This window comes from Triturus cristatus, chromosome 4_1 (genome assembly GCF_964204655.1).
Source record: "Triturus cristatus chromosome 4_1, aTriCri1.1, whole genome shotgun sequence".
Classification (NCBI taxonomy): Eukaryota; Metazoa; Chordata; class Amphibia; order Caudata; family Salamandridae; genus Triturus; species Triturus cristatus.
In genome coordinates, this window is record NC_140585.1 from 953,939,299 (window position 1) to 953,951,585 (window position 12,287).

The following is a 12,287-nucleotide window of genomic DNA, read 5'->3' on the forward strand; positions in this document are numbered from 1 at the left end:
ATCTTCTGCTCATATACCTTTGTGGAATAAAGCGCGCACTGCGGTTTATACGGTTTCCTACCAAGTTACCGACTGTTAACTAAATACCTTGCAACACTATCTGGCTTTATGTGACAGGATTGACATTCTTCGCCCTTTTTCTTCATCACTGAGGCTGCACCCCTGATCTTTCAGTAAGTGATCTTTTAGTGAGTGGGCAGCATTTTCCATTCCAGTTCTTATATTATGTGCTGAGGAGGTTCACACAACTCATGCCACCCTACTTTCTGTGAGACAGTTACTTATGGGAAAACTGCACAAACCAAAGTTTGTTTTTGTCTCATCACATCATAGCCCGTTGGTGAATCCTCCATCTTTATCTACACCAGCCTCCTCCTCTACTGCATTGTACATGGCTGGAGTAAATTCTAATCGCAGTGCCTCATCATCACAGTATACCTCAAATAAATCCTCTCCGTCTACCTCCACACCGAAATGTTTGAAACATGATCCTCCATCTCCTGACAAGCTTCCCTCTCCCATCTCTTTGGAGTTACTCTTGGAGAAGATACGCGCTTTGCGCACGTTTGTGGAAGAAACCAATAACAAGATGCAATTTCTCGAAGATAAATGGTATTCAATGGAAAGTAGAGTGTCTTCAATGGAGCAGCAAGTTTCAGTGATACACGACAATTCTCAGCGAATCTCTTCTTTAGAAAAAATAGTCAACAGCCTTCAACAGCACACGGAGGATTTAGAAAATAGAAATAGGAGGAACAATTTACGTATTTATGGCCTGCCTGAGTCTCTGGAAGGTGATGACCCTGTCGCTTTCTTCTCCTCCTTTCTTCCGAAACTCCTTGATATGCCTTCTAGCCTTCTACTACTTCATTCAGCATTCAAAGAGCTCATAGGCTAGGCCCTCGTCCGCCTCTTTCAACAGCTCCAGTTAAGCTGCGTGGTGTCATCATTCTCTTTCTGAAGTTCACTGACTTACTCTCAGTTCTCTCTGCAGCTAGGTCTAAAAAGCATCTTTCCTGGCTTGGTCAGAGGGCGTTTTTATCTCAAGACCTCTCCAATGCTACAGCCTCCAGAAGGAAATAATTCCTGAATCTTCGTCCTCCTCTACACACTATTGGAGCTAAATATGGTTTGTTTCACCCATACATCTTCAAAGTGACATATCAGAACCAAACGTGGACTTTTCAGGATCCAGCAGAACTTAAGAATTGTATTCGTATTCATACTACTAATGTTAAGGAAATCTCTACCTCTTCTAATGGTTGAGATTCTAATCCTTTCTCTATGACATTGTTCCCGTTGATATCTTCTTAATGGCTCTGTTTCTTAAGTAATAGTTTTATTCTCTGATGTTTTTCGATGTTTCTTATGCACAGTATATTTTTCATGTTTAGCATATTTCTTGTTATATACTAGCTGGTTATATCTTTCTCTATATTTTATTTTAATGTTAATTGTCTCTCTCATTTTATTCATACAGATTTGTTTCTGTCTCCTCAACTCGTATGGTCCCTCTTCTTTCTCCCTCGTCCCGGTGCCGTTGGACTTCCAAGGTTCAGGTAGTTCATCTTGTAGTGTGTTGTCCCTGCCCCACTATCTGTTTTTTGTCTCCCTCAGGTAGGTATCTTCAGTCATCCTTCTTGGATATGTACTGTCTCTTATTGCATTTTCTCTCTGTTTCCCTTTCCCTCTTCTCCTTCCCTTTATCTCTCTTCTACTGGTCATACTTATCTTTTTTCTTACCATGTTCACTTTCTCTCATTTTCCGTATGAGTTTCTCAACTGTTCCTTCTCCTTCCTCGCTTTTTCCCTTTTCCTCCTCTATTCTTTTTATCTTTCACTCGTTGTTATTATTGTTGATGTTCCTATTATTGCAAACTCTGTTTCTTCAAATTTTTTAATGTCTTTACGTTCAGAGTAATCTCTTGGAATTATCAGTCCTATCAAAAGACAGAGAATCCTTTCTCACCTTGCTACTTACAATCCTGATATTGTCCTCTTACAGGAAACCCACCTTACAGAAGCTGAATCACTTAAGCTGGGTGGGTACGGTTTTATTTTCTCCATCTACAAATAAAAGAAATGGTGTTGTCATTTTATGTCATAAAAAATTGAAGTGTAAATTCTTATCGCAAGAAAATTATACAGAAGGTAGATGGGTATTAGCTAAACTGTTAATTAATTCTGTCCCCTTAACAGTTTTCAATATTTATGGTCCTACACAGCCTGATTGTTCTTTCTGGCCTTTGATTATGCAAAAATGTATTCAATTTCGAGATGATTTGTTTATTCTAGGTGGTGACTGCCACCAAATTGTAGACCCTTTTCTGGACCGCAAGTCTACAGTCCGTTTTATTCCCAATAAATCTCACAAACACTTTCTTGACACCATTTCATAGACACATCTCATTGACTCTTAGCGACTTTCTCATCCTGATACTCTTGACTATTCTTTTTTCTCTACTCCTCATGCTTCCCTTTCTCGTCTAGACTACATTTTTCTTTCTCAATCTTTATCTCAAAATTTACTCTCCTCCTCTATTGAACCTATAGTTTTTTCTGCTCACGCTCCAATTGTAACTGATCTTGATTTACTCCCTCCACATCCAAAATCTTCCCGAAGGCGCTTCAACAATTCTCTTCTAACCAACCCTTCATTCTCCTCCTCTTTTCGTTCCTTTGTTAATGAATTCTTTCTTCTTAATTGAGACTCTAACATCTCCCCTCATATTATTTGGGATTCTTTTAAAGCTACTGCGCAAGGTTTTATTATTGACTTTGTTTCTAAGAGAAAAAAACGGTTCCTTCAGAAACGGAAAATTGTATTAGCTCATATTAAACTTTTGAAACATGAATTTTATACATCCTCACAAAATTCCATTTCACCAGAATTGATATGAGCCAAACTTGAGTTTAACAAAACTTCTACTGACAATGCTTCTTCAAAACTTCTCCGGAGCAGTGCTCATTATTATGGAGGTCGTAATAAAGCAGGAAAACTTTTAGCAAACTACCTTACAAAGCGTAAAGAGCGTACGCTTATTGATTCGATTTATTCCTCCGACAATTCTCTTCTATATAAAGATCAGGAAATACTTAATGAATTTAAACTTTTCTATCAAACCCTCTACACACCAGAATCTCCTCCCACTCCTTCCATCATTCAGTCCTATCTTGATAAACTCCCTTCCCCCTCTACTTCTCATCTTAATCTTCTTGACCTTGAAAACGATCTATCTCTTGATGAGCATTCCAAAGCTTTAACTACCCTTACTAAAGGGAAAACCCCTGGACCAGATGGTTTTTCTGTTGAATTCTACCTCCATTTTTCTGACTTATTACTTCCTAAACTCTTAATACTTTTCAACTCATTTTATTCAGCTGGTAAGGCAGAGGGCATCTTTCAAGAGGCGACTATCTGCCTCATTCCTAAAGATGGTCGTGATGCTCAATTTTGTAAAAATTATCGCCCGATCTCTTTAGTTAATGTTGACTATAAATTGCTTGCTCTGCATCTAGATCCTATCATGCCCCATCTTATTGGTAAAGAACAATGTGGTTTTATTAAGGGTAGACTCACTTCTGATAACTCTCGTCTCTTTCTTAACATCTTAAATAAAGTCTCCTCTCTTTCTATTCCTCTGGCTGCTATTTCTGTTGACGCAGAGAAAGCTTTTGAGAGAGTAGACTGGTCCTTTTTGTTTTCATCGTTGTGCTGGCATGGTTTCGGTCCTAAATTCATATCACTTATTTCCCTGTTGTACTCTGCCCCTAAAGCCTCGGTCTTGGTTAATGGTCATGTTTCATCTTCTTTTCCTCTCCAATGTGGCGTTCGTCAAGGTTGTCCCTTATCTCCCCTTCTCTTCGTTCTAGCCCTCGAACCCTTTCTGACTTCCATCCGTAATAATGATTCTATTACTGGTTTCCCCTATGATGATCATCAATTGAAACTCTCTGCGTATGCAGGCGATATTCTTTTATTTATTTCTGCTCCTGAAACATCTATCCCCCCTTTACTTCTTGAGTTTAATTCCTTTTCGCACGTTTCTGGCTACAAGATCAATTCGGACAAGACCGAGATTCTCCTTCTCACAAAATGTGTCTTCCACATTTCTTCTCCTCCACTGGATTTGCTTGGAATTACTCAAAAATTATATATCTAGGCATATGGTTCTCCAATTCCATTACCTCTTCCATTAAACTGAATATATCTGCTGCTCTATTTCAAATTGAGAAATCACTCTCCTCTTGGAACCCTCTTTTTCTTTCCTGGTGGGGTCGGTTGGATTCGATCAAGATGATGATTGCCCCAATTTTAATTTATATCCTTTCCATGCTCCCCGTTCACATCCCCTCTATCTATTTTAAACGTTTTGATTTGTGTCTCTCTAGATTTCTCTGGCTGAATAAAAAATCCAGAATTGCTTTATCTTCCCTTCGGAAGTCAAAATCTAATGGTGGTGTGAATTTCCCGGATTTTCGCCTCTACCATAAGTCCTTCTCCTTGCGTCATGCCTCAAGATGGCTTCGTTCGGATGCCTCCCCCTTTACCTCTCTTTAGCTCGACATTGAACGAATCTTATTACTACCCTTTTCCTTCAAAGAAGTTAGATGTTTTTCTGCTAAAACTTCTTATACTTGCCTACCCCTATTTAGACATACCTGTTCCCTCTTGAAACCTTTGGTACACCCCACTACCATTTCCCGTGAATCCTTCTTAGACTGTCCTATTTGGCACAATTCACTTATCCTCCTCAACAATAGACCCATATTTTGGAAAGCGTGGAGATTAAGGGGTATTTTATGGGTTAAGCAACTTTTTGATGGAATCTCACCTTGCTCCTTTCCCCACTTTCAATCCTTATTTCATTGTCCTTGCTCCTTTTTACAGAGGTTTACAACTCTTATGGTGCTTATTCTTGATGTTTATTATTCCCTTCCCCTTTCATCTTCATATAATATCCAAAATCCTCTTCTCAAAATACTTCTTACTCTCCCCAAAGGCTCCCTTATATACAGATTCTTTTCAGCTCCCAATCCAGATCGCGCTAAATCCAAACTGGAAACTTCTTGGGAATCTGATCTAGGATGTGATTGGTCTATCATTTTCTGAGATAAACTCTGGTCTAGGTCTTTAAAAATCTCTCGCTCTGCATCTCTTACCCAATCTATGTTTTTCTTTTACCACAGACTCTATCTTACCCCTGCTTCCCTAGCACCCTTTTCTTCCTCTACTGACTCTAACTGTTGGACTTGTGGTTCTTCTAATGCTGACTTCCTTCACCTTTTCTTCCTTTGTCCTTCAGTCTCCGAATTTTGGGAAAAGGTTTGGTCTTACATTTCTCGGCAGTTTACAATTTCCATTCCTTATTCTATACCTCTCCTCTTTGCTGGAAGCCTTTTTGACTCTTTAGATCTCTTTCCACATGACCATGGCCTTTTTGACCTAATGCCTGTTTTGGCCTTTCAATAGATCTCCTTTAACTGGGAAACTCTCACAAAACTTTCAATACAAGTCATTTTTATAGACTTGATGTTGCGTTTGCCTCCTCTTGCAAACCAATCATGTATAGGGATCTCTTTTGGTTGCCCCTAACTACATATCTAGACCGAATTGTTGTATATAATACTTCAAACCGCCTTGAATGATTTTATTTCTGTTCTTCATTATTTACCATGTTAAACTTAGTTATATATTTACTTATTGGACAATTTATATTTACTCATTTACAGTATTTAATTTAATCTGTTTGCTCTCTGTTTTATCTCTTGTACTATAGTATCAACACCCCCTCTCCTCCCCCTTCTTTCTCCCTTTCTGTCCTCCTTTATCCTTTTCCCCTTGCTTTCACCTTATATAATTCCCACAAACTGCTTTTACTCTTTTCTTCTAGATGTCAGCCAGTTTTGTTGCTATGCTGTCAACTTTGAATTCTCTTTATATATTGCTGATGTCTTTATTTTGTAACTAATTTGCTAATAAAGCTTTTCAAACATAAAATAGGACATTTTGGGGCTTAGTAAATAAGCTTGCACAAAAGAAAAATCACAGGGGTTGTAACATCTCCCCAAAGCAGTGGTTTGTTCATATAAAGTAATTGTATCACGCAACACCAGGGTTAACTTTGCTGGCACCAGAAAGCAGGAAGCCAAACAAGCATGTAGAACTAGCAGCAGTCAATCAGTTGAGATTATCGCAAGGCGACAAATCATTCACAAACCTCTTGCCCTGCAGATGTGACGAGTTTATTAGCAGAAATGGCAGTCATAAGAAAGTCACAGGTATCGCCCAGAGATAACGTATGGCCCAATGGAATACAGGTGAGAAAGGCACTAAGGAAGATGAGAGCACCAGGTGCTCCAGGCCCAAATGGCCTACCAGTAAACCTTTTAAAATGTGATCCAGGCTTTTGGATGCCCATTCTTCACTCCCTCTTCTCAGAATGTTACTCATCAAGTATATTCCCAGATAGTTGAAAGGGTTCTATTCTGGTGCCAATGCATAAGAAGGGAAGCAGATTGTCCCCTGCAAATTATACAATGATGCCACTGTTGGATGTGGAAGGGAAGTGCTTTGGAAGATTACTGACCAATGATTTGGAAACCTGGGCTAAAGAGAAGCAACTGATCCCATGGTTTCAGACTTGTTTTCAGAGGCATTGTAATAGTGAAGATAATCTGCTGGCCCTGGCCTGCATAATAGATGATGCCCTGCTTCCCAAAGCTCGACCTCTTAAAGCTGCCTTAATTGATTTTACAAATGCATTTGATGATATTTTAAGAGGCGGGCTTGGGCTAAGCTAAGCAATTGGGAGATTGCGCCTCAGCTACTGAAGTTACTGTTTTGTAACAGATGGGTAAAAGTCAGATTATCAGCCAACTAGGCGACTTTGGAAAAGATCTACACAAATAAAGGACTAACACAAGGCTGTAGCCTTGCCCCTCTGCTTTTATACCTATGTATGGCAGATAGGGAAAGGAATTTGGCTGTCCTCAGGAACTGCCTGCCTTGCCTTGCGAAGAGGAGAATACAAATGTTATAATACGCAGGTTATATGGTTCAATTAGACTGCACCCAAGTGGGACTTTAGAGGTCACATGGTGCTCTTGCCTGACATTATCATCATTTCAACAAAGACAAAAACAATGATCTTTAGTAGACATTTGATAAAAAAAAGGGGCCTGGCTTATTGGAAGCTCACATATGGGAAAAGTAGCACGTTTTAAATACCTTGGTGTGATGCCCGAAGAAAGAAGTGGCAAAAATACTCAGTTAGGCAGCTTGAAAACGACAGCTAAGTACCTGATGTGCAGGATAGGGCAACTTAAGAGGAATCTTGCCTGCCAAGACAGCAATGCCCTACTAGCGGTGGTTGCAAGCACGCTAATGACAACAATTTTGTATGGAGCAATGGTGTTTAAGGACCAGCTTTATGAATGGCTAGACAACCAACAATGCATTTGGTATTGCCGCTTATTCGCTCTCCCTGATTCCACCAGCCAGATTAGACTGGAATTTAAGCAATTATAACAGGACACAGGAATGATGGTGAAATTTGTTTTGTACTGCCAAAAATTGAAAATGGTGGCAAGCAGCACAATGAAACAACTTGTTTTGGAGAAATTCCAGGAGCCAGGTTCAGTGTGGGGCTCCTTACTGGCAACCTCCATTGGTGTTCTGAGCGCAGACTAGCTAATATGTAACAACCTACCAAATAAAACAACAGCAACATTATAAATGAAATCCACAAACATGTCAGGGGAGCAGGATCTTTGGGATTTCAAAGCCAAAGCCCATGGTAAGTGGGCAGTAGATGTCTATTCCCCGGGAGTTCTCCCAAAGTATTTGAACAAGTCTTTTTCCAGCCACTCAAAATATTTGCTTATAAGAAGGCGCTTCGGCCTTATTTTACTAAGGGGCTACGGGTATGGTCAAAAGAAGTGTGAAAACAATATGTGATATAGATGTGTGATTAAGCGAAAGAGTCTCTAATTCACATGACCTGCAGTTGTGAAGGCCTAAACACCCTGAGGCATTTATGGCTCCAACCAATGTTCCAAGTCTTAAATGTGAGGACAGCCATGGCAGCTGTTTTATACTGCTTATTAGGTAAATCTAGTCAGTTATTAGGGCTGTTTTTAAAGTTTATTAAAGAAGCAATCACAACCCAAAAGGCATGTTAAGGGTTCAGAGGAAACTGGAGTAAAGTCAAACTAATAGCCTCCAGTTGCATCATGGCACCAATAACTTTTGGGGATTTGATCTTGCAGGGAAAGGAATGTTAAGGGTTTGCTGATAAATGGAGCACAAACCACTTTATTCATGGAGCAATATTTGCTATTCTGGCTAATAGAGGATCTGTGTCTTAGGCGGACTACCTGTTTCCTATGAAGGATTAATTTGAATCATTTGCAATGATACAATGATGAAGGGACCTTATTGATAACGGACTACACTGGGATATTAGTAATGCTTCAAAGGGCATTAGCACTGAAAAGGGCTAGATCACATACTCGTTCTTATTTTTATATAGTGACTTCGACTTGGGGAAACGGAAATTGGGGGGTGAGAAAGTAAAATATCGAGATCGGATGACCAGGCAAGCAATTAACTTTTTAGGTTCCAGGAGGGGTGGGTAAATTAATGTATTCATTGTTATGTCAACACTTTGTTCGATATCTAACACTTTTTATTGTATTAATGTGTATTGGGACGTTCCTTTTAATAAATCAATAAATTATTCTTATTCAAAAACATAGTAAAAAATCTTTTAGGGTCATTATTATTCTAAATTCATTTTGTATATTTATTTTAAATGTAGATCATGATAAAAATGCTACAACATTAATACAATTATTTAAAATTTAAAATTGAGTGAATTTGATTGTATTAAATTTCAATTCGTTTTTTAAGTTTAATTTCAAAAACATATTCCCACCTATAGTAAAATATTACATTTTTATTATGTACTATTAATTATTTAAAGTGGTGTATAGAATTATTTAAAAATAATGTAATTTTATTTTAATAAAAATGAATATTACCTTAATTATTCAATTTAAAAAAGTCATTAAATGAGTGGAGTACCATACAAATGATTTCAATTTTAGATAATTTTACAACATTAATTTAAAATTATTTATATGTGTAACTATTTTAAATAACGTATTTATTTTTTCGATGGGTGTTATTTTAAGTCCCTACCTCCATTATTTTGTATGGAATGATGTTGCAGTATTAGTGTTGGGCCATGTGTTGTTCTGAAATTACTACTGATCCTTTTTGGCAGTAGTACATTTACACAAGTAAATCTGACTCCATCCCCTGTTTCAGGGGGTGGAGACATGTAAATCTAAAATTCTTTTATTTGGGAATGTAAAGTAAGACAGTATGCTAGTTACAGAGGTATTTTATGAGTAGTATATTTACGACTGTGGTGTCTCCACACATAAAAAGATAGGGCAGTCATATATTTTTATTTGTGGAGACCCTGCAGTCATAATGATACTACTCGGAAAATACCTTTGTAACTAGCAAACAATCTTAAATTTACACAAACATGAATGTTTACCTTTGTGAATCAGGCTCATAGTGTGAAGCCACATTGCTTAAGGCTTTAAATATAATGCAACAACCCTTAAACTGAACTCTGTGCTTGATAGGCAGCCAGTGGAGTTTTTTCAGCATGGGCATTATATGAGTGGTCCTGGAGAGCTTACAGATGAGACATGTGCCCTCATTCTAGATCACCTGTAATCTTAAGGTGGAGGTTGCTGATAACCCCAAGTAAACTGAGTTAATGTAGTCCAGCCAGGGATTTACTGTCGCAGAGATGACAGTTTTAAATGCTTCTGTGGAAAGTAGTGGTGCAAATTTCCTGAAAGACTTTAACAGATAAATATGTTTGCTGTCACTTTCCCTACCTGGGGTACCAAGGAAAGGTGACTATCCACTACTTCTCTCATGCAGTTTTGCCGAAAACTTAGGTACACAAGAAATTCCCAACTCAGATGGCCAATAGCTCTATGCCCAGATATCCATGAGGTTATGCAAGACCACCATTTCAGTTTATTCGGCATTGAGCTTCAGTTGGTTTCTTCCCACCCAGTTCCAGATTAATTTCATAGTCACCTGGAACTCTTGATATGTAGCTAATTAACCGCCTAGGCAGATAAGAAGTTGGGAATCATCAACATAGTTATAGAGTTTTACATTCGATCAAAGAAAGTCAAAGGTGTGTTAATATTGAAGAGGTGAGAGGAAGGGAAGAGCCCCGAGGCACATCACACTTAACCAGCATTGAGAGTGAAGTGAACCAGCCGAGATGATCCACTGAAGTGCGTTCCTTCAAGATCAAATAAGCCATGCCAAAGCTTTCCCCATAAATCCTGCCGCCCTCAGCTGGCCAATCAAGATGGAATGGCCACTGTATCAAAAGCGTCAGACAAATCCGACTACACCAGTGCCTTAATCCTGCCTGCATCAGTATCCACCGTAAGATCGTCAATTGCTGAGAACATCAATGATTCCGTGCTGTGATGAGGGCAAAACCTGGTTTGTAAAGGGTCTAAGAAATTGGAAGATTGAAGATAGTTACACAGGGCCTGAGCAATATGTGCATCCAGGACTTTTGCTGGGTAAGGCAAGAGAGAAATAGGCGAAAACATTTCAATGTTTTAGGATCATTACCCAGTTTCTACACCCTGGAGCAAAGACTTGTTCAGCAGCTCATGATGTTTCTCCGTAATTACTTCAGATTGTTGAAGAACGATAGCTGAGGGGGCATGTGTTTGCAGGGGAACCAGATTTAACTTTCGTAATGAGGACGTGGAGATTTGCTTCTTGTATAGTGGGCAACGCAGAAAGGGAGTAAGTGTTATCATCAACCAGCTCAATCTGGATGAAGGATGGGTTATCCAAGATACCCTATTTAATTGGCTGGATTTAGTCAACAAAGTACGAATTAAGGGTATTGCAAAATTCTTGGGAAACCTCTAAAAACAGTAAGGCTCAATTAGGGCAGGAGAGTTCTTTCAATATTTTGAAGGTCTCCTTTTGATTATTGTTGGCTTCATTTATGCGAGTGCTGAAGTAGGCAGACATAGTATCAAGTAGTAAATTCTGATACTTCGTCATGCCTTCTTTATACATTGCTCTTTTTCCATTGCACTAGTCCCTGAACAAGTTCCTTTCCAGTTGGTAAAGCCATAACTTAGCATCTCTTAGTTCAGCATCGAAACATGGTGTATACGTTGAACGAGACCTTATTTTGCGGCTTAACTCAGGGGCATTACTATCACTGCCATTTTTAATCTAATTTGTAAATTCAAGAATAGTTTCCTCAACCAAAATACTGAAATCACCTGCAGCAAAATGCTGCACTGTCGTCTGTGTTATCTGGTATGCAACAGTGCTGGGCACTATCACAGTTACCTAAATTAAACAGAAAATAAACCAGAACATTGGAAAGACTTTAACAAATTGATAGGGCACAGCTCGAGCGTTTTCAAACCTTGAGAAGTAGCTTGATGCCCCTCTTCGACCATCCGTCCTGCAGGTCAAGTAATGCAGCGTGCAGCATCATTTCAGCCAGCATCTCAATGTCTCCGAAGGTTTCAGCTTCTATTATCCCTTCGTTTATCAAGCTACAGCAGTCTAACAATTTCTCTTCTTGAAAAACAAAAACACAAAGTAAAATTAACATTTATTAAAGTGTATGAAAACATTTAGAACACGGTGTAACATAATTTGTGTTGTGGTGTTACCTAAATATTTATGAAGAGCAAATCCAAGAAACTGAACACACCATAGTGTCACGTACTGTGAGACGTGATCTTTTGAGTCAATATTTCATCAGTCTGAGAGGTATTTATTTATTTAATGCATTTTTATATAGCGCAGACTTTACCCGAAGGTGTCAGAGTGCTGTACAATAGAACCAGTTACGTTACATGAGAGAAATGGTACAAAATAGAACGTTACAAAAATAAACAGGAGACTAGAAGAGGTAGAGTAAAACCATATAGGCAATAACACACAATCAATCACAGCAATCAAGGGTGGGGAATGAACAAGAAAATATTACAAATTTACAATGATGAACTAACTTCCTAGAGGGGTCTGTGAATGAGGGTATTAGTTCTAAAAGTTCTGAAAGCGGGCTGCTGCCCATTTCCCACCTGTATACTTCACATGGCATCTGAGTGAGTTGTAAACGCTAGTCTTGAACATGTATGCAATCCTATTTAAGGTATTTCTTCCTATTGAATTTGCCTCAGGTGGTGAA

General features: G+C 38.7%; 1 protein-coding gene across 1 annotated transcript in view; it reads right to left on the reverse strand.

Moving 5' to 3' along the window:
- CFAP54 (cilia and flagella associated protein 54) overlaps positions 1 to 12,287 on the reverse strand; it is a 2,172,274-nt gene that overhangs the window by 476,198 nt on the left and 1,683,789 nt on the right. The window contains exon 55 of the mRNA XM_085653834.1: positions 11,514 to 11,671. Within this exon, the coding sequence (XP_085509960.1) occupies positions 11,514 to 11,671 (158 nt within the window). The remainder of the gene's footprint in view (positions 1 to 11,513; positions 11,672 to 12,287) is intronic.